Source organism: Anopheles maculipalpis, chromosome 2RL, assembly GCF_943734695.1.
Source record: "Anopheles maculipalpis chromosome 2RL, idAnoMacuDA_375_x, whole genome shotgun sequence".
NCBI classification, from domain to species: Eukaryota; Metazoa; Arthropoda; class Insecta; order Diptera; family Culicidae; genus Anopheles; species Anopheles maculipalpis.
In genome coordinates this window covers 39,367,443-39,394,478 of record NC_064871.1, presented here as the reverse complement: position 1 = coordinate 39,394,478, position 27,036 = coordinate 39,367,443, and the positions used below count along the sequence as shown (strand labels likewise).

General features: G+C 39.4%; 2 protein-coding genes across 2 annotated transcripts in view; both read right to left on the bottom strand.

Moving 5' to 3' along the window:
* Window positions 1-17,407, bottom strand: part of LOC126557871 (ero1-like protein) — a 427,255-nt gene extending 409,848 nt beyond the window's left edge. The window contains exon 1 of the mRNA XM_050213780.1: window positions 17,403-17,407. The gene's annotated coding sequence lies outside the window, so the exon portion shown is untranslated. The remainder of the gene's footprint in view (window positions 1-17,402) is intronic.
* Window positions 1-17,462, bottom strand: part of LOC126559629 (protein slit) — a 103,131-nt gene extending 85,669 nt beyond the window's left edge. Inside the window, 1 exon segment of the mRNA XM_050215799.1 lies at window positions 17,035-17,462. Coding sequence (XP_050071756.1) covers window positions 17,035-17,276 — 242 coding nt within the window. The 5' untranslated portion in view covers window positions 17,277-17,462.
* Between the last annotated feature and the right edge of the window lie 9,574 nt (window positions 17,463-27,036).

Sequence of the window (27,036 nt, the reverse complement as noted above, 5' to 3'; positions counted from 1 at the left end):
ATCTGTAAAGTTGCCCACCCTTCTATTGCAAACTCTATTTCATGGCATAATGTTCAGGAAAAAACAGTATACACTAGCAGTTTTTACAATTCAATTTAAAACGAATGATAGGCGTGTGGATATCGCTGAATAATAAAAAATGCAGTAACTCCCATGACGACGTGCAATGAGCGTGCTTTCAATTGCTTTCAATTCTAGGAAACGCTTAACGAGCACCTTTTTTGCATTTAGGGTACGATATGGTGTTCAAAGGAAAGCGGAGTATAAAAGATGCATTATGCACAGTTCATAACTAAGGCTAAACTCTATTTGCATTTCCGTGAATTGAAAGATTCAGTTCAAAGAAATAAAAATATCAATTTTTTATGTGAAACACCATTATAAAGTGACAAGCATCTGTAACTAGAAATTATGCTAACGAGATTGCGGTTATGCACATCACACTTTATTCTGTTGGCCTAGAATTCATGGACAGCTTCAGTAACTGGACATAAATAACTGCTTGGGATAATTGTATTACTTTAAATCGGTTCACATTCTCAAGTTTTCTATAGAGAGCCCTTTAATGAAGTGAAAAACTCGCGTCAAATAAACTCTTAATCCCTCATAACTCAAACTAGCCAAATTACACATAGTCTAGCCGTAATTAAGTAAACTCTTCACAAGCCACTATCATGCGCATGTGTGAGACGTAATTCAAGGAATTTTTATTTGTTCCTTGAAACAACAGGAACTCTTATATAATAGCGAGGAAGGAAACGGATTGTCGGCGGAACATTAAAATAATTGCTTTGTTTATCCTGCAATTACAAGAATATTTTCCTTCTAATCACTCTTCTGATCCTTTTTTACCCAAAGACCCAATAAATACCTACCAACAGAAAAGTTACATCTATTTGTGGATTGGATTGGGATTGGAATTGGAATAGGAAAACACTTTTCTTGCCACCAAAGTTATCAAACAGAATCAAGAATGAAGCTGATTGTGATTGCTTCATTTACCACAAATCGACTGTACAAGAGCGTAATTTTATAAACATCTCGGAATCGCACGAGAAGGGTCACTTTCCTAATCAATCTTTGGTCGCCTGTCAGTTCATCAATCAAGAATGGGTTATTTTGTTCACGATACGGATGAGTAACTGTTGTGTTTGTGTGGCAGAAGGAGTTTTGTTCAACACGGTTGAGTAAACGAAAGTAACTTATGTGATGTAGCAACGATTAAATGGTTACATGCAGGCTAAGTTTTCACGTCATGGAACCGTTACTGAAGACGAAAACATCTGGGGAGTAACAGTTGCGCTCAGTCATCAAGATACATGACAGACACTTCGTTTACGATTTATGTGGAAAATAATTGCATTGCATGGATCATTTGAAAGACAAAATCCCCTTCATACACACCACATTTGTATTGATAGGATTTTTTTATCATTAGGAATAGTATTTTGAATTAATTTGAACTGGCACACGAGTTCCTGCATAACACCATTTCAGTATTGTTTAAGTAACTCTTGAGTACAAGCATTTCTGCATTTGCATTTCTAAAGAACCGACTTCGACAATTCCACTTTAATGAATAATCTTTCTATCATTCTACTTGCATATAATCGATATCATGAATATACAATTATGTTCACAACGACGTCACTAACAAGTGTAGTGACAACACATATCTCATCGTTGTAATTCAAAGCGCTCACCGTTCTCGGATCGTCGGCAACCATTCACTGCTACTCATAACAACATCTCACGCCAATAAATTTGTCCCTGATCCCACATTACCAAACCAAACGAAGGGTTTAGAATCTCATATCCCGTAACCGCCGGTGACAACATTTCCGTTTCGTTGATTCTGTTTACTACCAAGGAGACAAGAAGCTAGAGGAAGACGCACGCTTGTTTTTCGTGATTATAAATTTCCACTTCCATACCACCGATCTAATTAATCTCGAAATAATTGACAACATGATAAAACGCAAATTTATGTTGCCACAGTGTTGGATGTGTCTGGGGCCTGACTGACTGGGGCCACCATCATGCGAAGACATAGAATCACTGTATAACTGCTGCCACCAAGAGCCGTACTACGCTTGAACACCACAAGTAAGAGAAGCGTAAAGGGCGTGATTTTCGCATGGTTTATGGTGATGGTGGTCGACACCGACGTTTGTCAACAGAAAGGAAAGGTCGATGCGAAGCCGTGTGGTTACGCAAAGTTATGCCACAGTGTGATAGATTTAATGCTATGGCTCGATCGGTTGAAAAGTGTAACGATCAGCGAAGGATTAAACTTAGCTTTGCCTCGATCGAGCGGAAGTTGAAAAGTGCGTGATAAATAAATAATGGTAGCTTGCGATTAATTTATAAGCAATGTGATAAAACATGCATAAACCACTCAAGTACTGCTAGCCTTTAATGATAATTGGTGTAGTTTAAAATATTTTATGCACCAGAAAGAAAAGCGAAAATTGATTTTTCAATGACGGCGGAAAATCAATCATAACTTCACCATAGTTGTTTCTGCTATACTCATGGAAAGTATTATTCATCCCTCGTAAATTGGTTTATTCCACTACCAGAAAGAAACGAACAAAAAATATATTCGCCCTAATGCTAAAGCTATTGATTGTGTATACATACATATTACTGAACCATTATCCCACTTGCTTATCTTACCAGCGACAACATGAACAAAGCTGAAGAAGCCGGCGCCACAACGCTACAGGCAAATACATATTTAATGGACTTTCTAATGGTTTTCATATAACAAGAAGAGCTGCACGACACAAGCCACGTGTATAGGGCAATATTGTAGTTACGGTTGATAGTCTAAACCGTTCCAATTTGACTCATACCATTTGCCGGGGAATCCTTATAAATTTCCAAACAAAGTTTGCCTGCAATGGTTGCGGTCGCGATCGGTAAACACTGTTGTGTTGCACTCACTGCAAGGAATAACAAATCGTTGCCGTTTAGAGACAATGTTCATTGAGTGTATGTAAACAGATTCAACAAGAACGGGCAACGTATTTAACTGTATTGAGCTACGATGTTTAGATTTGGAGGGATTCTTAAGAAACTAGAAACGAATGCAAGATATAAAGGCGAGTGAATCTTAAATGACTTCTTTAAACATAAAGCTAGGTGTTTTTCTAATTTTTAAAGTGAGTTACTCTTCACGCGTATGAAAATGCATAGTTTAAAAAAACAAGTTTCTGGAAAAGATTTCTTTTTAGGTGGAATTGCATGCAACTCCGATCGATCCATGTGCTTCAAAAAAACTCAAAAACTTCGCGAACAAGGTGGAAACATAACCCCAAACGAACCGAAACATTTCATACACTCAAGCTGCTTTTTATTACAAACGCAAACAAAACATTCACACACAAAAAAACTCCATAAATTAGCTCTTAAAACTTAGCAAATTAAATCAGCCGTGAGTTACGTGAGTAGTAAAGAGAGTGCACACTGCAGTGCTCACAAGGCACTTTGCTTTATTCACAAACCATGCAGTGCTTCGCTGCAATATGAAAAGCTGCAGTGTGCTAGACGAACTGTCTCTTCTAGACGAAACCAACTCGGAGGCTCAACGAAATTTGTTAGAAATGCCTTTTTTCATTCCATGCCAGGAAAAACACGTAATACATAGTATGATACAAACTCGTAGTTCAAAACTACGTTCAATTAAATGGAAGGTAAGTTGAAATTGTAATTTTGAAGTATGATTTTTTCAGGAATATTTATTAACAACGTTAAAGAAAGCTTTGATAGCGCGGTAGAACAATTTTAATACTGTGCTTCTAATCCAACCAATTCCGCCCCAGCGTATGCAAGACTGACATTTCAGCAACATCAAGAGAAGAAGTTTTGAAACGGCCTGGCAAAAAAAGTTAAAATATTAAGTATATTAAGTATAGTAAGTATAGTATAAGTATAGTATAAGCATAGCAAAGAGCCATCATCTTAGACTTGAATATAATAAGACAAAAATACGCACTGAAACAACTTCTCAGTAGTTCATAGAAAACTTCATCCCTAGAATTAAATCCACACATCTTGGTCCAATATACACGTCTATCTTTACTGTTGCGCACAGGATACCAAACTAAGGTCAGGTTAAGCTGGTTTGCAATCTGCTGAAAACCAAGCAAACTCGTCCAAGAGGTGTCTTGAACAGCAGAATCATCTCTGGGGAGTAATTTATAGTTAATGGCCCTATTAATCTTAAGCAATATGTGAACATGCACTGCTGCAGCTTCGTAGGCGACGCATACACATTTCCCCTTCCAGATGGTCCTTAAGCCACAGGGCCAGACGCGCGTGCGATGATTGGATAGCTGAGCACGAAAGAAAATAATAATCATTATCGGTAATCATTTCATTTCATTGCCTCTCGAAGCACGCCTAGCCTTACGGGAGACGTGTGGTTCACCCGTTGCCCGTTGTGGCTGATTGAAAATGGTCCAACGATTACTCCAACAGTGCAGCAACATCACCGACGCTTGCGAGTTAAGATCATTTGCACAAAAACGTGAAGAGCTCATCACAGCGAGTGGTATCGGTGTAGGCCTTTTGCGCTCCTCTCAAGAGCGCTCGTACGTACATCTCACGACGTGATGCAGCTGTGAAAATTATGCCAATGCGCAACGCGCCTGAGAATGGATCCCCTATGAAGTGATTCATGAGCGTTTAAGAAGTGGAAGCAATCTGCATTCTGCAAAGTGTTGAGCTAGTAAACGGCACGCAGTTGGAAGTAGCAAAGCCAGCTTAATCACCAACCATTGAAGCCTTGAGCAACAGACATAGAGCTACAACATCATAAAAAAACAACAAGCAATCCTGACGCTCAAGCTGGATGAACTTTCAGCAATCATAGAATTGTTCTGACGAAAGCATTCAGTAAAATGTTATGACTCAAAACTCCCCGTTCTATGATTGTTTTTTGCCGTTTTATAGGTTACTACTTTACGCAATAAAGAGCCAGGGTGCTGAAAAACGACTTAAGTAGTTGTTATATAAGATTTAAAAAAAAAAATCGCGAAATGTCACTATGCCCAACTTAACTTAGAGGTGGTAATTTTAATCACCAAGATCTTCCTTTTCTTTGGCGTTTTTGAGCACTGTGAGAGGATTTTGTCACTCATTTTTGGCTTTCTGTAACTTTATTTAAACCTTAATTATATAATCATTCCAACGTACAAAGACACGCTCCGGTTGAGATTCGATATCCGCTCCTACCGAAAGCTGGTATCGTTACCGCCTTTGCAAACCGGACCACCACATGAAAGATATCAAAAGGAGCTCAACAACATCAAAACAAGCACAAGCAAAAAGAGCTTCACAATCTTTCAGGAACAACCATAGTAAAAACAAAAACACAGCATTCAGCTCAAATGCTTCACACTTTCTTTTATTCTTCTAAGCTTAACGTACTACGTAGCTGAAAAAACAGTCCTCACTACGGAGTAACGGTCCAAGGGGTCCAAGCAAGGGATTTGAACCCCGGTCCTGTTGTGGGAAGATCGACACTATCGCTATCGATTATCTCAACTGTTAATGAAAGACTCTGAATCAATGTATTTATGTATATGTATGAACATAAATGTACAGAATCAAGCTCAAGCTCCCAATCAAAACATTTCTTCTTGGCTTGACGACCTCTAAGGTTATGCCGGCCATCGAAATGGCTTTCTAGACTGCCGATACCACGTAGTTGGTTAGTCGGTCCTCACTACGGGGGGACGGTCCGGATGGGATTTGAACCCCGGGTCCTGCCGTTGTCGCCTACACCACCGGGCCGCCCCCATTTATCAAAACAAAACATTTATGAGCTTTATTTGCGTTAATATAACCGTTAATTTACACATTCATTCACGCTCTTACTGAGCTTTGTTGGATGTTGGAACACGACAACTTCATGCTCTATAGTCTGCTTGGAAGCCTTTTCCTGATCATCACCTCCAGTGCACATTTCTCCATGAAAGTAAACAGAACGTAAAAACGGAAGACTTCTCGCCATCTGCAAGCAAACACCATTGCAGTGTTCCATCTTTACCGGTGCGGTCTTTTATGCGCTTGTTTGTAGATACAGCTTCACAAGCTCGACTGTTGGATCCGTTTACGGAACCTGTACATTCTCCCAAGCGTCCCAATGCTATCCAACCAAGAGAGCAACTGAACAACATCAGCAGAATGCTCATTGTGGGGATGTTTTTGTCTGTTTGCTGCAGATTGCAATTCTTTTGAGTACGAAACAAATAAGTCTCGGGTCAGAACACCCAAACAACGGTGTGCTGTTTGTCGGCTGGCTCCACTTTATCTCGGGTTTTCGGTTACCAGCACACTTGTCCGTGTCACTGTAGGTAGCAAGGTTTATAGAGTTTTCGACGTGTTTGAGAAAGATCGGAAGGCTAATATAATTATTTAGAAAAAAACAAAGCATCCGCAAATAATTTGAAACGTTTCATAACGCAAAATTTAATATTTGCATTGATTTGAAAAATTCTCAAATAAAATTCCATTTGGTATAACATTAAATTCATGACAGTGTAAACTTCTCCTTTGATAAAAATTTCCCACAAAACAAATGCTTCCTAATTCTGACTACTAAATTTGATGCGTTTCATATGTTTTTGAAATCCAAATTAAGGTATATTTCAGCAGTAATACAAACACAAAATAAACGCTAAAAAAGTCAAATAGTTGATAAATTCCAACTCATCAGGTCAGTTCATCAGGCCATCATTCTTGATGTAATCGTTAACGCTAGAAGCAATGGCAATTAATGTGCTTTTTGTGGAATTTCGTACGTCATGAAAAACTCGTATAACAGGAAACCAAAATCAACAATTCTTGGCCTGGCAGACTAGGCAGGCCTGGAAAGGTGCGGAAATTAGCTGCTAAATTTAATTGTCCATAAAATGAGCATTTTATGAGCCACATAATTCCTGCGTCCACATCAAAGCGGTTTCGAGAAAAGACTGCGAATCGCGTTGCAAATTATTGTGAGAGTAAAACGAAAGAATCCAGAAAAGAAGATGGAGCAGGTCGGTGTGAGGAAGTAGAAATAACGCACAAATCAACAAACTCATACGCAGAAACAGCACACAACCAACGCAAACGGCGTCATTAGCTCGTGTTTGCACTCCCAGCTCTGCCATTCGTCTCGTTTTTCTCATGCACGTTCTTATGCGTGGATGATTAACAACAAACGTTCTCTTCTGCTATGTAGCCGTGAAAACCATCAACTCTTTTCCAATTGACTTTGGCTGCTGGCGCTAACTCGATTCGATGATGTTAGCGATCCTGTAAGCTGCATTGCTCATTTCTCTTTAATCTAACAAACGATGATTTCTTCCACCTGTTTGGCTAAACGACCGTCAGCTGGAAGGTATCACTTATCGCGTGAAAATAATGTAACATTCACACCTACTTTCACACCATGGAAGAAAAATAAACTGCTGTTCCGAAGAACAGAGCTTCTACCATATGAAGTCATAAGTGTTTAGAGCATATCAACCCAACATTCTGTTTGAACACATAATGTAATTCATGTAAGAATTCAGTTCTGCAACACTGCAATAGTTTCGTCGGTGGTTCTTTCCTGTAAAAATTTTCGTTTCATCTGGTTGCGTACAATCGTAATCTGCTAAACGTAAAAGTCAAACAGAACTTACCACGCATCCAAACAAAGTATCGTCTTATACATCACAAGTGATTAATTCTAAACTGCTAGCCAGAGTTTCTCGTTTAGTCTGATTTTATACATTAAAAACCCCTTCAGATTGAGCCATACGCTCCAACTACAAGCTACATTCCATTGCGAATGGTCAAGTGGCTAAGTGAGGCTTGTTTGAGTAAGTTTGAGAACTCCCTCCAGCTCGTCTAAAAGGACGGATGGGTCCAACGTCCCGTGACCGTGCATTAATGAGGGACTGCCACAACTACCCTGCACCCATCAGACTAGCAAAAGGATTTAGTTTGACCGGCTCGGGAAAACATTTCCCTCCTAAAGCTCTCTAAGCACGCCTCAAGTACACTCCTGAAGAGCTTTCAGTTTATGAAGTGACGACGATATTACATGACTCACTTTCATACACCTTCGCTTGTTGATGCAGAACATGCAGAACAGGACTTACGAGTGACAGTGGAAACGGAACCGGTATGTACACACCGGTTTAGCATGAGTCAGAGCAATATATGCTGCCGATGGGTGCGCTTGGATTTTCAATTGCTTAATTACTTTATTAGCATACTGCCGTTCTGCCTGTGGGCTACGTACAAGAAGGAAATAGGCAGAAAGACGACGAGGAAAAGAGAAAAGATAACGCGGCGAATATTATTAAGCAGAACGCATGGTAATTAGCGATTAAGACTTATAGTCAGCAGTACCAGTTTTATGGCGAACCATAATGCAAATGAAGAGCTTAAAATCAATTGCAGGTAAATGTGTGAATGCCAGTTTTGCTCTGAAAATGGGTATAAACCGTGCAATGAGTGCAAGTAAAGTATATGCTCAAGGGATACAGCAAAAAGCAAGCAAGGCTGTCTGAAGCTGTCGAAAACATCCTGTTGCATCATAGGCTTACCGAGTGGATTACGGTATTTAACATTTCTTTGTTAAACGTGCCTTTTATCCCCAAATCAAACAACCAAACTTTGAGTGTTTTGTTTGAACATTTCTTACAATCGATTGGGCCTAAAGGAGCAGAAACTGTTGTGACACCCTACCATTACCTTAAACGTTCAATTGAAGCTAAAATCAGTAGAATCTATGAATTACGTGTTGTCCAGAAAATTCATCGTTTGCACTTTTCCCATGACAGTCATTATGTGCATTCCACAGCCTTAATGAAAGGAAAACGATCAGCTGTACAAACAACAAATTGCTATTAATTAAGATTATGCAAATGTGACTCTTGGAACTGCCTCAACTGCAAGCTGTCCCGTCAAAGTATATTGGAAAATAAACCCGATAAAAACATTGCAAACTGGTTGCATTACACACTCAACATGTCTCACGTTCACTTCACCCACTTATTAGTTCCTTTAAACCTTTTGGAGCTAACCTGTATGCAGTTTGAAAAATAAAAAGCAAGTATTTGAGAGTCCCATTGCTCACTCGCATACCAGTGTTCGTTGTACACTCTCGAGGTGGCACATTTTCTTCCCAATGTCATCGTAAATCTATTTGATAATCTCAATTAAATTGAAATAACTCTTTTCACGGCAGCGTATGTCCACCGACTGTGCATTCAATATGAACCAAGCCACGTATACTCTGCACTGGCGAAATGCAGTTGTACAGTGCCCGTAAATGCAGTAACTCTCTTGAACTAGACGACAATCTTTCCTGCACTTCTGGGCTTATGGAACAGTTGACTGCACGAACGAACACGATAAAATTTACGATGCAAAGCACGATAGTGATCACGAAAAGATGTCCATCTGACCGCAGTAATTGCTTTAAGGAAAAACTATGGTCTGATTTATGGGGTTCAAAGAGTTGGTGTTGGTTAGGAGGTACGAAGTATTAAAATAAACTACTTCTTAAAACGAAAGTTATGCAAGTAAAGTTCATGAATTTACTTTTCAAAATGACATAAAATTCCTTAATTTATTCCACTTTCACCACGTCTCTTTTCAATGTATTGTAGACATTACTTGAATTGATGATGGTGTCCTAGCACTGTAAGCAACCTAAAGGAAAATTTGATCGTATACCATTGGAACAATTTGTCAGTGCGAGCGCTTAAAACTATCACTTTTTCAGGATTTACAAGAAAACAATTGAAAGTGCGATGCGAATGCATTAATTTAAAATCATTTCTTCGTTCACAGTGTTCTTCAAACACAGACTCATTCCAATGAGAAATTCAAACGAATGTTGCATAACCTTATACAGCTGCTGTTTCTTTTAATACAAACAAAACAAGTTCTAATGTACGAACTGTTTTCTACGACAGAACTTGGTGAGTGTTCCACCTGCGACAAAATTTGACCACTTCAATGCTTCCATTTTGTTATTTAACGTAACTCGTTGCCACACGGGTTCGTCATTCATGCTATTTTCGATCCATTTATGCTTCCTGACTTTTAACTATTTTCATAGCGTATTCAAAAGCAGTTAGCTTTTGTTCCATGTCGGTAGGGCTGCCAGTGACATGTGACCAATTTTGAAAGCAAACTTCACACAAATAATCAAAGTGCCGCGATGGAATTTCCTGACCAATTCGGCAGTATGAGTATGAGCCTTTCATGTGATTGAACTTGGTGTTCGTAAACTGTTTTCCTATCAAGAATGATACTGTCACCAGAGAAAAAAAGCAATTGGATATTCTTTTAGGTCGATCTGCCTGATGCAATGTTTGCTCGTGAATATTTGATAGTAATTGAAAGGGAAACGATTTTCATCCAGAACACAAATGATGACAGGCTGGCGCTTTTCTATTATGCTGTAGACAAAATCAACGAAAACTGATTTAAACAACGAAACAAAGAGCTATACAAATAATATAAAATACTAATTTACAGTATTCGAAATGTGTCATTGAGAAGAAAACCTTAATTTGACTTCATTAAACTGCTGAAACCCTATCAGATGATACAGTTTTAAAGCTTCATGAAAATGGTAATTGGATGTATCAGATTGTTAATTAAAATCCTATCGATTGAAATGCCTGCTCTCATCAGTTCACGACTGTGCTGAGACACGACCATCATCACGTCTCGCAGGACATGTCTGCATCGGAACTAACCTTTCGTTGGACTTCACTCCTCTAACCTACCCCCTTGACGGGAAGTCTAGCACATAGCAGGTTCAAAAGCGTGATTTTGTGATCCGGAACATTTAACAGTCACCATGACACGAGGCGTCAAGTTGTCGTAGACAAGCAAAAACAGCGCTGATGACTGCTGGGTCTTTTTGCGTACTACAAACGACTGATGGCCACTGTGCAGCATGGTCGTACTTGCTCATTTGACGAGTTCTGCACACGAAAGCAAGTTAATCATCTAGCTGGTTGCACTTTTGTGTCGGAAAAAAGTGCAAAATAGTGCTTCAGCTTCAATCAATGGTCACAATGCACTGCTGGTTAGGTGTTTCGCGGACACATCAATCGCCGAGTCAGTGTTTTTCAACACATCCTCCAGTCTGGAACACCATCTGCTTGACCGATCGTGATGTGCCTCCCAAAATGTCAACCGACACCATGGGAGAATTGCCCATTTTTGTCGCCCATTTTGCTGCAATTTAATTTCATGAGACATTGTAGGCAAGCTTCAAATGCATGTAAGTAAGTTAACTGACTTTAATCAACATTAAATAAAAATAACAAAAATGTTTATCTGATACATCGGTTGGGTCACGAAATCCAAGAACTACTGAGCTCCGTGTCAGGAACACTTAAACCGTGACGGAAGTTTATAGTTCATTATAAACGTGCGTACTTTTTCCCAATTAAAACCGCCATTTGCTGACCGAATGGCAGTCACTACGGAAAGATTTAATCTACTTTCAACACTCAAAGAAACGTGGATTAAATTATGCAGAATAGTTGATGCTACGAATGAAGAAAATGAAGAAGCTTTTATTTACTATTTTCACAAGTATTTACTTTGCTAGCGAACAAAAACTTCGCTAGGGCTTAATCCCATCACTTTGAGTTGCTTGTCAAACGGTTTGAATCTGTTTGGACACAAACCAGAATGGATGTTGAATTGACCATCATTACCGCAGTTCAGGTTACAGCTCCAGCTTAGTGTAAGCACCAACATTCATCGCCCAACCAAGCATTCCTGCCAGAAGCTTCTATTCTGGTTCTATCATCCTGAACTGTGGTTAACCTCTTATTTACTGTCTCATTGCAAACACCAGAAAGAGTAAGCCTCTCACCAATGGGATACATAATGAGTGTTACTTTACACCGAGTGCGGTAACACTATCAAGGTCTCAAGAGTTGCACTTGTTTGTGCACTTTAAAAGTGCTCTAATGCGGACATTCACGGAGATAGCACAGAGGTGAGTCTACGCAGTATCCCACTGGAGATGAGCCATTTAAGGGATTCTCTTGACGATGCATCGTTTCCTACGCAACCGAGGTGCATCGTCCCATCACATCTCCGAGCATCGGGGAAAATGGGAAAAAGGTAAAAGAGTTCTGACGCCATGAATTAGCAAACATAATACCGCAGAGCTCGGTCTGACACTTACAGCTCTCGTCCGAGGCTACATCTGCAGTGACATTCGTCTGCCTATCAGAGCGATAGGAGTGAACATTCTGGCCAGCATGCCCATCGGATAAAATGCACCATGTGCTGTACCTCTAGCTCAGCAATATCCTGCTTCAATTTCCATTGCGTTCGTCCGCCATAAAGGGTCCATTCATGGAATAGCTTGTTAGTGAAGTCGAACGTTGGGAAACTTTACACAACCGATTCCTGCTTTGAAAAAATACTTCACACCGGTTGCAGATTCTACTGCTCTAACTGGGTGTATACTGTATAAATTGAATTTCGAAAGACTTATCGTGCAAAAGAAGACCATTCAGATAAGAATCTACCCTCTATGCCCTACAGTTTTCTTTTTTTCTTTCCGCTTCTATTATGGGATTGAAGCATTCCCACGGGCGCTTTCAATCCGAAGCAGCCGAAACCGCACAAAACTTCTCCTACAAAGAAGAGAGATTCTAGCATCTGGTTTTAGTTTTGTTTCATTGATTGGGTTGGAATTGTTTTGAACACAGATAGTTACTGTCGCATATTTATCTTTTCCATGCAAACAGCTTTCGTTGTGCAAAGAATGCCTAGAAACCCCAGACTTGCTTATCGACTTGGGTAGTTTCTGTTCAACAATCCCAAAACCTGCACAGAAAATTAGCAACAAGTCACGACGACGATGATAATGATTATAACGATGATAATAGAAGGTGTTTGTCCACATATTGCCCAGAAATAAAGGTTCCTTGTGATAATTGGACAATATTGTGAATACGTTCTCGCTTCGATGTTGTGTAGAATTACTTGTTTTAGAAAAGTTGGAGAACATACTCATCTTCTTCTTCTTCTTGGCTTAACGACCGTAAAGGTCACGCTGACCATCGTATAGCTTCCTAGACTTGCCGATATCACGTAGGTGGTCAGTCAGTCCTCACAACGGGGTGGACAATCCGGATGGGATTTGAACTCTGATGGTTGTGCCGTTTGAAGACCATCCAAGCCCTCGAAGCACTGCTTTATGCCTTAATACTTTTATAATGTTAAAAGTCCAACGCATTGAAACCATTTTGAAATTCATGTATTGACTTTCCACTTTCTATCTAAAAGCGGTAACTTGACAAATTTTGAAACTCTTTTCTTATTCGGCTAAAGCAACAACAAGACGAAGCAAACTTGCAGCAAACAACAATGATTGATCAATTTATATCAATTATAACACCAGTCAGAGAAACTGTTGCAACGATCTGCACAAAGTAAAATTAAATTGCTACCGAAAAAAAGGAAAACGTCCAAACCTTACAGGACGAGGACTTTCGGAAGATGAGTTGAAAAGTAACACAAGCAGACAACTCATGCATGCAAAGAAGAACGATCAATCGTTTACTTAATTACATACCGCAGATTCCTTTTGGCAGCTGGCACAACAGCAACGCGAAACAAAAGCATCTCAAAGCACGGTACATACAGCATCATAAGTGGAAATTGATGCCAGCAAATGTTCCACACATGAGCGTAATTATGATATTAACATATTATTATGATGTTTGCTTCTCCCGGGTGGGCGCTGCACGAAGGTTGCAAAGAGGCGAACAACGAAACAGAGAAATGACAACATCGTAGCCAAGTTTGTTATTTCTTTCTCGATTAAAGCGGATGTAATGTTTATCAATGCGATGCAATCAGTCAATGCACAAAAGACCATTGCATATTTTTACAACTGGAAAAACCACTATGGATGTAATCGAATCAAAGAACAACCTCCATCAATTCCACTCAAAGTTAATGGAAATAAGGGACATCGACAAAAAACAATACAAATATAAACCAAAAAACACCATCGAGACAAAAGCAAGCGAGTTTTACTTACTTTTCCGATCTTCATTCACTCCCCAAGGATGAACATGTCAACTGTTGTGGCAAATCTTTTTTACTCCACTCAATGTCTCGCTTGACATTTCCATTTCGAGTTCATGCCCGTGGAAAGATGCTTCGCAGAAAAGTTTCGTGTTATGTTATGATCATTGATGCTCACAACGCCATCGTGTTTAAGCTTTTCGTCTTCGCGTTTCATGTCTCGCAGACCACCCAGACATTAGCCAGCCAAAGGGGAACATAAAAAAGCTGCGGTAAAAAAGACATCTAGTCATGGGTTGGGTGGTTTCCAGCAAAAGAAAACATTAACATCTGAGATCGGTAAGCGCGCACGACATCACCCCTAATCGATGGGACCAATAAAATTCTCCATAACTCATTCGCTGTTTATGAATAGGCATTTTGTTGCGTGTCATGTCGGTGCTTCGTCATCATTTTTTGTGCTGCGCTTTTGACGTTGTCTTCAGTATAGGATGGGTCCATGTCGGCATTTTTTCCATTTTTTTGCTGCCGACACAACCAACGCCACAACAGAAGCTTTCAGAACATTTTATTCAGTCAAATTATCATTTTGAGGTCTCAAGTCATGCTTCGAGCATGGGTAAATGTTCGGTAATTCGCCACGACTACTGGTTAATAACAAGGTGTCGACAGCAACTTGAATGGGTCCTAACGATTGATGTGAGAATGCACAACAAGCCAATACCCTTGCACGAGACTAATATTGTTCCGTACCGTTTAGACTTCCCATCCCCGTCATACGCCAAAATAATCTTTTTAGCGTCTCAGAAGCGAAATTGAAGCTTTTGTTAGCTCACCAACATGCTCGCTCGCATCATTTGTCAGCATAACTTGAGAGAAATATTGAATATCGATTCTTCCTGACATGGTGCATTATTAGGCTCCCGGTTGAAAAAGAAAATATTCTTTGCATCACCGTAGCATGTTGTATGATAAAATAAGTGTATCACAAAACGTTATTCAAAGCTTTTTTAAAAATACAGCAAAAACATATTGATTGTCCTGTGGATCTCGTGGTTTCTACGGACAAGACACTATAGAAAATTGCAGGGAAGTTTACATCCTCTATTAATTTTTTTTTAATTTAAAATTATTTGTTAACGATGCTCTTTGCGTTATGAGTGATCAACTCGAATTTACTATTAACCTTTCACAGATTCGAACTTTCACATTCGAGACAAATGAAGGAAAGACAAAACGACAAATGTACAGTTATGAAGATGCAAATATTATCGTTTTCCTTCTTTTTCATTTTACCACAGGAACAGTTTAGAACGTCCGGCGATACAAACTCTGTTCGTCTTGTGTAAATCTACCGCTACATTTAACTAGACACCAGACTCCCTGATGATTTCTTCGACTCCCTGATCATTTGGAATCAACGTCATCGTCTTCCAATCAAGCATGTATGTGATCGTCGTGGGATGCATGAAAATAGCGCATAAAAAATCTATAAAACACCGTTTCCACAAAATGGTAATCACCCGTAATGGGACATAATCAACCGTCGCGCATCAAAAATGATACTTTATCGACTCACACTGAGTTCACTGTTTGTCATAAAACAGTTAGGGATTTTACAGTTCTTTGGTTGATCACTATTCTACAGAATATCATCATAACTACGGCTAAAGAGTCACTTTCTCAGCATTTACCAATACAGATAAAAAATACAAACGTTAAAACATGGATTCAATGAAAAATTATGCAAAGGTATGGAAACAAATTCTTAAAATTAAGTGAAACATGCACTTGATTTACATACACAGGTGTCTTCTACTACAAAAACACAAACAGAAACCATTGGCAATGTAAAATCTGCAATCTATCCACAAACATTCGCCTGTTTTTTAATCGCTTAACGTTAAACGCAAGAGTCATTCTAGTTTACCAAAATAAATACTTTCTGTCTCACCACGAATCCACGATTAAGGCCACATGCCGCTTCACATTTCAACGAGATAAATTCCAACCGATGCATTGCGCCTTTCAACGACTTCATTGCGGTTGATTGAAAATCTGTTACGATGAAAAACATTGCTCGAACAATCCCAGTCCACCTCCCCGATTCTAGGAACCACCCAAGGACCACAAGCTGCAACACATTCATACGAACCCCGTCTGTCAACAACCACCTCGCGTCAATACAACTGTTCGGATCGCATGTGGGTGGACGTGACACGGTGGTGTGTTTTACATTTTAATTCGTTTTTTATTTATCTCCAATCCACCGTGTAACTATTTGGTTCAGGGTTTTGCGGTTTGATATAAATCCTGTCTTCCTGCCACCAGACGCGTCACATATCTCTTTCAGACACGACTTTTGTGACAAACTTTCAATGGATAGAGAGGATTATAACACGACACTTGTATAATCTGCAAAAAAATAGCAATCCGTTCAAAATTCTCCTTTTAGCAGAAATGCCACCACACAGTAGTAGTCTTTCGTGTTCAATAATTCAGTTATTAACTTGTTGTTCAATCCTCTTTTAACAGCACCTCTCCGACGGTATTCAAGGAAGATAAATCTGGAAATCGATATTATTTGTGTGGGTGAAGGAGGTTGAATCGTCAAACACTTGCAATTGAATGGCGCAATGTTTCGCTGGTGCCTTTGAATTTGGTGCCTTTGGAGAAAGTGTCTTGCCTTTGAAGGATGCCAATAATGTCGAACAATAACATTTAAAATCCCCTGCAAACACGGAGGGAGATGGCGTAAGAGCTTAAATTTTATGACTTAATTTCGAATCGAACCATGTCCGACTCAGGTATCTTTTCTTGGTAAGTTCTGTACACATTTTCCAAGATCGACTTATTAAAATAGAATATCTTCACTCCGTGACCGGTAGTGTAACTGCTTATAACATTTGAACGCAGGCGAAAATCGATCAACTTGCACATTAAAATTGTTCCAGTACTTACAGTCTATCGGTCTCCGATGGAATCTTCCGCGGCACCTGGGTCAATCCTCGGTGAGAACAGTCCACTGTCGTGCCAGTGCAGGAACATAGTCGCGGACATCGTGTTTCTGCACCAAAATATCCACCACCTCCACCGTACGGTTCCTCGTTGGATGGCACAACCAACGCTAACACCACCGTCACGGTCAGCAGCATTAACATTTTAAACTGAGGTCCTGACCAAATTCCACGTATGGTCATCATGTTGCTTTAGACACTTCTGATGTCGCTGCTGCTGCTGCTGCTGCAAATTTCGACACCGTATGGGTCTCCTTCATGCAGCACCACTGCTTTGCAACCCGTTCCACCGATTCCAGCGATCACATTCACCCGAGATTTCGAAATCAACACTGCACGAAAACGAACACACAGCACCGATTCTAAACTCGCAATCACACTCACTCTTAAACTCGTTTTAGCTTACTGAACCACTGTGCTCCACCTGTGAGGGATAATTAATTAATGGTGATGATTATAATTTTAATTCGCACATTTTCGCGCTCCGAACAATGGCACTTCACGCGGTGTACAATAAAAGGCTTTTAACGTGCTTAGCAACTACGGGTTCACGATCATAATCGACTCACAGTCTGTTACGAGCTACGAGGCTAACATTAGCACATATGGTCTAATCCTTCCTGAGCCTAATTTGCCAGCTGTAAAAGTTCTTTCTTTGTTTTTGAGCATGTGCCCTAACCCTTGGTGCTATTTTACTCCACGCTTCGAAAGGTTCTTATATAATCTACAATAAAGCAATGACCATTTTGAGGAACAAAAAGGTGTGAGGAAAACGCATGCCAAACATTTGTTTGCTTCGTGATTTCTTTCCAAATACGAAAATTTAGCTCTCTTACTGGTGGTGCATACATGTGGAGTTTTGAAGCTATAGCAACTAATTTGGTTTTTGAACAACTGTTAATAATCACAAAAAATATCTTAAGAATGTACTATTTGGAATCAAAATTATTTCAAATATTTTTGTTTTGTTTAACGGTGTCAGTTAAATTTCTTAATAATGTTCACTAGAAACTGTTGATGCATCACGGAGGTTAAGCTTTACGATTTGCCTTTCAATTTACAAATATATCACTGCTGCAAGCAACGAAATCCAACAGACGTCCTTATGTAGATTATCTGAAATAGGAAAAAAAATCAAAATTAGAATAGTTGAACACGTAAGAGATCTTCAAAATTAATGTATAGCGATGAGGAAATAGTTGACAACTAAAGCGCATGCCAACGACCCTGCAAAGTCACGCCAGCCATACATTTACAAAAATAACATTTAACAATATTAAACGGGACTTTTTCATAAAACCTAAACACGTCGACTGGGTAAAGAAATAGAAAATTTCATAAATGTTTAAAGAACAAATAGTTTTAATAAAGTACAGCTTTAAATTCTTTTTCTTCTAAAACGCAATAAAATAGTAAGTCGTAAGGTAAAGCAATTCTCAAGAACAGGCAAGCAAGAAAACTTCACCGACAATGAAAACAAGTCCAATAACACGACGGAAGCTTCCCATTACCAACTCCCCAGTGTTCATGTTCTCCATATCCCTTCGGATTCACCCAGCCGGACCTATCTGTGAATCACATCTCGAGAAAAAGCATTGCTTCATCATGACCCTGCGTGCTATTTTCTTATCATACAACACCATCTCTACATGTCTTGCGTTTCGTTATGTATGCCACATCGGACTGCTTTACTTCCGAATATCGGTAGGCATTCAAAGAAAACAAGAAAGTTTGTGCCGCCCGTGTGTCGAAAGCGGCACAGAGATGACTCAAGTTTGTTTCTTTGTACACTGATGCAAGGCTTTGTACACGTAATAAGACTCTCGAATGTATTCACCATCTTCAAACAGCTGTTTCTAGCTAATATTCCATATCGTTCTTTGGCTCGATATTTGAAGCATAAATTTCAGAAATTATTCAATTATTTCATCAGCAGAACATAATTCTAACACTCCTCAGCTTCGCCGTTTCTCTGCAATCTAGAAATCACAATTATCTATGGAATGTTATGAGAAGTGCTATCGGATGTAATTCCCTTTGGGAGATATTCATCCTATCTGATACATTTCCAACATGTCAACTATTGCAACAAACCCTCAGGGAAGTTATGACAAGGGGACCATGCAGAAGCCTTTTTACCATCGCTGCTCTCGTGTGGGACATGTCGTACATGTCTGACGGCTACATTTATGGTACCATCAGCACATTTCAAACAATCTTCAATAAAACAGGAAAGATTTTAACTTCTAAAATTATGTCACAGTGTGTATGGTCGTGTTTCTTATTTACACATTGCATTTTAACATTTTCAACTCAAAAGTTATTTCAAACAAAAACCAATCCATAACGACTATGAATTTCGCAGCAAACAAAGAATTGCTACAGCGCATTCTAACACTGTTATTCTTTTCGTCTTCTTAGACTATCAAATGCAATAAACGCAATCGACAATCAAAGCGCAGGTTCACTGTGATAAGCCTCCCCCGTCCTGGGCTGCAGGCAAAACGTGTCGAAGACCATTCCACTTGGAAATTTTCACCCCGGGATACCCCCAAGTGAGCTTCTACCTTTGCGTCACAAATCACAGCCACGGCTAAATAAGCATTGCGAGATGAGATTAAACAGCGAACGTGACCAACACCAGTACCGGAGCGCTTAAACAACAGTTTCCGTCAATGTTTATGATAGCATTACTCCCACCGTGCTTCTATCAATAGAATGCCGGTTCTAAACGATAGGTACACAACATAATGCTACCGGAGGGAAGATGTGTACCAACCAGCTTCAAGGGTACGGCATGAACGGTCGACAGATGATTGGAATGGCTACTGCCATGACTGCAGCCACCGAAGAGATCTACCTTCTGGAAGTGTTTTACCAAAGTTGTTCCCGGAAGGTTGCACTTGGTTTGTATCAATTTGGACCGTTGTTCTGGCTACTGTTGCGGATTAATTCTTCGATACCTATGATTTGCGGGGATCTCTCCAATAAATCTACTCGGCATCGTTCAAGGAACCTTCCCGCCATGGTTTTCTCGTTTGCCAACGGAATCGACAATCACGAATGGACATTAAATCGGATGCACTCGAATTTGGAACCACTCCAACCTCGGTAGATCAGTTTGAGTCGCTACAAGCGAACCGAAGCATGTTCTTTCTCACCACACCGTACATGTGACGTGCTACCGAAGGGTCGTATGTTTGCCTAATGATTGAATTGGGATGAATCTTCACTCAAAAGCCACTCTCGATTGCTCAGACTCCGTTGGTACACAGAAGAGTGCCGAACCATGGCAAACGTTTTCCTCGTATGGTTTGGAACAACCCGGTGGGTGTACTACCCAGATTGCGGCCAGATAAACTTGTGAGGAACACCGACAGCCCACTGCTACCAATTTGGACGCCAATAAAAATAGAGAACCCATCCAACATAAACCAGATAATTGGATTCACCTCAGGCAAGATGCTGCAGAGCCGGGAGTGTGTGCAGTAACAAGATCGTGCTGCTCGCTCTTTTAGTCCACGGAGCAGTATGGAAGGGTTCGTTGAAGTGTTTTCGGGAGCAGTTCTTGGGAAACGTAATGGATTAATTATTAAAATATTATTTCAATCTCTGGATAGGGTTCTGCAGCTCAACGAGGCATCTGTAAACAGAAGACACGTGATTTCCTCATGGTTGATGCTATTCTTGAATTTTTCGTGAAAGTATATATTCCTCACACTGTTCAACAATATAACGCGTAATTCAGTAATGGCGTAGCCAACAAACTCCCTTGTTTTGAGTGAAGCATTAGAAGAAGGATGGAAATTTCACAAACAACATGTAACAGCTAAAACCTTTCTCTGAAACTCACCCCTCGAGAGCCTCTAATTTTTGAGCATCAAATCCAACCAACCAAAAAAGCAACGCTGTTCTGTATTCCCTCTGCGTGTTTAAACCGTACTATGAGGGTCTGTGTACATAAACACCACGCACAATACTCAGCCACGCGCTAATTCCACAACATTCCGCCGAGTCTGGGTCTATTTGCCATTGTTTTGCAGAGTAAATTTACATTAACCTTTCGCAAAACTTTGGCCAGCATTCTTGTGCCTCAAGCAGGAGCTTCTCTGCATGCCTGCCTTCAGTAAGAGCTTCAGAGATACGCAGTGCATTGTCATTTTTCTTATGACATGTCGATGAAAGAACAAAAAACAACTGTTTGCCAAAGCGTTATGCTAAAAACCAGTCCACTTTGACGACCTGTCAAGCAAGTACATCAAAACTGACGTGCCCCACTTGCCTTTGTTTACAGCACTTGGGATTATGTGTTTTCCCCTTTCAAGGTTTCGTTTTTTCTTTGTAAACGTAGGCATAGGACATAACGCTGGCCAGGATACGAGGATTATGGGGATAAAGACGTAATCAGAGAACTATTGCGTGTTTCACAGGCTTCTGGTGTTTCCGAAGTAGCCTGTGTGTTGTTCACATGTGAAGTGTTAACATGAAAAGATAACATGAAAATATGTGACGGACTAAAAGGTGACGAGTATTTGTATTTGTTTGGAACAAGAGAAATTACAGAAATTATCTGAAGCAATATACAAAAAGCACGTCCAATATTACTACATTCTTTCTTCATTATTGAAACGCAAGCTTGAAATACTGAGATTGAGTTACAGATACGTTTCAAAAAAAGAAACACAAACCAAAGAATATGTAATTCCTCACGTCTTGATCACAGACGCAGAATAGGATACTTTTACACTTATCAGTATTATACAATAATATCTGCAAAACTCTACATTCAATTTTCGCATTGCGTTTTGGAACTTAGAAAGGTCCTAAGTAACTAAGGTCCTAAGGAACAGAACACGAAAGAAGTGATCTGCAATCAAACATAGTTTTGCCTAGAATTGCTGAAATCCCATTACCCTTCTTTTCTATTGAACATGTGCTATTGAATATGTTACAAATGCCTTTGTTTTCCTTCTTATTTGTGTGTCTAGTCTCCAGCGAAACAAGGTGGAACTGCGTTCAGTTGATCTGAATAGTGAAGTAAGGTATTTAATTTCGCCTTGAAACACATCAAGCCATTTACATTTGGATCCAACTGCTGATTGTTCGTTGGTTGGCTTAACTAGGAATGCTACGGTGGAGATAAATCCGCCTCTTTTAATCCGGAAGCTGAAGAAAAACAAAACCATCTTGAAGTTTTCATCCTCCACTGACTTTGAAAGTCAAACCATTCTGATTTAATTCTCGTTTTTTCCTCATCTTAGATTATTTCGAACCAAATCCACAACAGAATTTTCACAGAACAACAACAACTCCACATCCTGGCGCTTGAAATGGATCACTCAACTGAACTGAAACCAGAATGTTGAGATCTAAATCGTACAAAAACGGATTTCAAGACCAAAGGCCGCTCGAAAAACAGCAAATTACGATTCTCGCCCAATCCCTCAGTGGGCGAAAAACAATCCGTCTCGAAAAAGAAAACAAACGAACGCCCAAAAATGTAGTTTCTACCGAGACAAAAAAATGCGTCTCGCCTTCGGGCCTCAAATTGGAAGCAGAATAAAAACAAGCCTCAGAGTTCAGTTAAATCAGCTGTGGATGAATTCAGTTTCCGTTTGGATAAGCCTTTTGCCGCATTACTGTACAAACGCTTCGAGGTCTGTTTCCGCTTTGGATTGTCGGAGCATTTTGACGCATTTCTTTCTGCTAGAATTTATCGTTTATTTTCATCCGTTCTAGTTTTGCTTATTCAGACCTGTTGTTCTAGACAAAAGCACAATGACGGCCCCACGGAAACACCAGCGAAATTATTTATGTTAATGAATTTGTTTTGTATTAATTTTGAAGATTAAACATGCACCAGAATATTTATGTGCAATTGCAAGTAGAAAATCCGTAAAACCATTAAAATTGAATGAAACAGAAGCACCAAGCAAAATTATACATTATTGAACTCATCGAATCACAAGAAAAGTGAAAGCTAAAATCTATATTCATACGAATTCGCTACGAAAATTGACATAGTTTGAACTGCTAGATAATCGACGCACATTCAAACAATAAAGCTCTCACGGTTTACCCTTCGAAGGTAAACATCGACCAGCCATCCTTCTATTCAATGTGATGCATACGGTAGGTCTGATTGCCACAGGACTAAAGTACGCAGAGCTTCTTTTGCAACACACTTCGAAACCCGAAACCCCTTTTCCTCTTGCGAGCGATTCACCCTGCCATGATCTAAATAGTGGTGTCCTCGATAGTGTAGAATGTATAACCCTTGCTCAAATAAGATAGGGTGATGGTGGTAACTCGATTAAAATTTAACCCCTCGTTAATAGAGGGTTCATCGTGTTTTTCTTCGAAGGTCCAACGACAACCTCGCCGGAAGCAATGAAAAATTGATTTTCCCTCATTTCCCTCATCATTACGGGTTTTTCGTTCGTCATGGCAAGGGATACCCACCACTCAGATTAAGCAACGCATCATGCTTAGTCATATGGCGTTTCAAAATTAATGCAAAACAAAACAAAAAAAGAGCACATGCCATTCATTAATCCTAGCAGTTGTAGAAGGGTTCCTTGGTTATTACTATTTTCACGGTTGTACACCAGACAGAAAAAGGATTTGCAGCACTCAGGTTAGGTAGATTATGTTAATGCTGACATGCCGTTTGACGTATGTACAGAAGGGTTGGTACTTTTGAAGGGTATTAAAGTAGAAATGTCGCGAGTTGAATATGGTTCGCCATGTGTTGATGGTTTTACAAGCAAGATATCACAATATTTTTTCTCATTAATCAACGCACGGGAAATGAGAAAGTTACATCAATAAAGACCTATGTGCAAGCTTTTTATTAAAAAAAAGAGGAATATTTGTAGTTAAAATTTAACGCACCACTCGCTATTTGAATCCACTCACGACGAATAGTTTATTTTCATTCGAAATTCATAAGTTTGTACAATTTTACTATTTTTTGCATCTGTTGGTTGAGTGACCTCAAAAATATAATATATCTAAAACTGTAGCTACGTTGGCACCACTTTCAACGGCAAAGAATTCGGTATGCGGTTGATCTATCATATTCCTAGCTAAAGGCAAAGCAAACGCAATCATTTCTTCTTCAGCTGCACAACACACAACTTCCCAATTCACTTTCAGAAGACAATTTTAAATGCTTCTGTGGGATGTTCGCCATTTTGAATCGCATATGCCTCCTAACGATGTTTCCCATCGTTGGTGCTGTAGATGCTGTTCGTGTGATTTATACAGTGAAGGTTATTATTTATTTCGGTGTTATCTTTATTGCAGAAAACACAGCTCATAAAACAAACCCGGCCGCAACCACGTATTTGCAGTTCCTGTTCAGCTTCGAGGCGGACGTTTATTTATAGATAGCGTTCTGTTTGGTTGGTTCGCAAATTGGCCACTTCCTTTCGTAGTTTTTCAACAATTTCCCGCCACGACTGTTGCCCGTTTTATCACTTGAGTATTTGTCCATTTGGATTCTATGGTTTCTGATTGATAAAGAGACGTGCATTATTCACGTTTCAATGATAATCGTCAGTCAGTCAAATAATTTGACATCCAAAGCAAATAACATTTTCGTAGCACAGTTTATATAAATGAATAAATGAATAAATCAGCTAAACATCCTAGCCAATCCAGGAAAAGGTATCCCTTCACACTATTGACAAGGAACTGTCTCCTACCCAGAGTGAATTGTATAAATTTTGTAAATTAGTTTTAGACATTACGATCAGGCAGAACTCGAATGACTTATTTAAAACAAGATTTCGTTAATCTCACCACATCTTTTAATGAAGAATTTCTTGTTTGTATTATTGTTACACATAGAAACTTCTTCTTCTAAATCAACGAACGCCTCTGTCTGTGCCACAAGAGTTTCCAATACTATTCTGCTTATCAAACAGTGGATTTGACTAAAATATTACTGAAAAGCAACCAGTCAGCTTGTTCACGATGTGTACCATCATACTTTCATCCCAAAACAAAATTTCGAATCATCAAAAGCTCTTGCTTCGTGCTAGCAGTTAGCAAAGACTAGCTTCAAAAAATGAAAGAGATAAAAATTGGATTTTTTGGATGATAAGTTCAGGTTGAAAAATAAATAAATAAGGTAAGGTAAATCTTTTAAAATATAAGCCAAAAAGGAGGAGAAATAGAATCTTGTCATAATTTTAATCTTCTTTTGAATATCAAGTATCAATCGCTTACGAGAAAAGCTATTGCAAATAAAGTTCCTAAAATAATTACCCTAAAGGAAGCTTTAGTTCAAACTTTAGATGTATTTATCTTTCATTTTTAAGTGTAAATAACAGTACCAATCCAAAACAGAACACCTTCTTCCAAAAATCCCCTTTCAAGTACAACTACTAGAGATTGTATGTATTTGTTTCTAGCGAACAAAACAATAACGTGAGAGATTTTTCTTCACATTATCGCCTCCTCTGTAGAAGCTCAGTATTCGAGCACAGCTTTACCACAAAATTGTAGTACAGACGATGGCAAACGAGATCGGAAAAATTGCTGGTATGGGTATCAATTTTATGATGATTATGCTGTAACACCGTCTTCGCCCTTTCACCTGCATCCAATTTCTCTAGGCCCTTGTTAAACTCCTTCAGCACGAAGTTTCAAACATTGCCTCCAGATATTCGTGGCCCTTATTCTTCTGGATAATGAAAATTTTCCCGTAACTCGACTTCCCATTCAATCCAACAGCATTGCCAACACAAAATAATACATTGGTGCAGAATGCTATCGTGTTTACTTTCCAAGCAGCTCTCTCTCTTCGTTTATGTTCTACCAACTTGCGCAAGAAAACCACAAAGAAAGAGCTGCTTTCTTACGTATACAATCGATTGGAACCTTTCTTACAAAATAAAGACAGAGCACAAAGGAAGAACAAGTTTGAGGGAGAGCAACCACCTACAAGCGCGTTACCACTTATCGCCAACCAACTATCGTCCTTGTCGTCATCAACGTTATCAGCGATGCGGTTGTCACTGTCGTCGCCGTAGGGGCGTCGTCTAGAAACGAATTTTAATTTCCTCTTTCACCAAAACACATTTCCCGTTTTGAACACCTTTCGGGGTGGAAGGCCGGGACTGTCGTGATTTGATGGTTTCTTCCTCCAAATACTTCCACCAGAACAAAGATGCATGCCGAGGCATGTGGAAAAGCTCTGGAAACTGTGTCTAGTTGGGGAATCTTTTCTACCATCGCTTTCAATATGCGAAAGCAGCACACTGTCTTTCAACCACCATTGGAGCGCAGGAAATGCTTCTGGCATTCACTTCATACCGCTCACCAATCGCGAAAAGAACTGGAAAACCGTTACGAATGGAAGATTGGCGTATCGTCTAGGTGTAAGTTTTCTTTCGTTCGGTCTAATTCCGTAATTTCCATCATCTTCTACAGTGTACATTTGACAATGCGTACCGACAGGACACCTTTGCACAATAAAACCACGGACAAATTTTCGCTTCTATAAAATCAATATTCATACTCAGGAACCATTTTACTCTCAATTAGGAAATAACAGTAAATTACACATTCAAGTGGCACAACATAAAAATGAATGAAAATGAAAAAATTAACTAAGTAATTAAAAAAATTATTTTTAAAATCAATTTCTATCGAAGGCAGATAATTTCACTATAAAATTTGAAAGCAAAAGTGAGAAAATCAATCAGATAAATGCGAAATGTTTTCATTTCATCAACGCGCTTCAACACTATTTCAAGTAAACCAACAATTTCAAGCATTTACGCTTGTTCTGACACACATTTTTCTTATGAATTCTTTACGAAACAAATAAAAAATAATGAAACATTATCGCATCACATCCTACGCTTTTCACAAACATTTCAATGAACCTCCATTCCGGAATAAGCTCCAAACAAAACGTGAAATAGCATTCCTT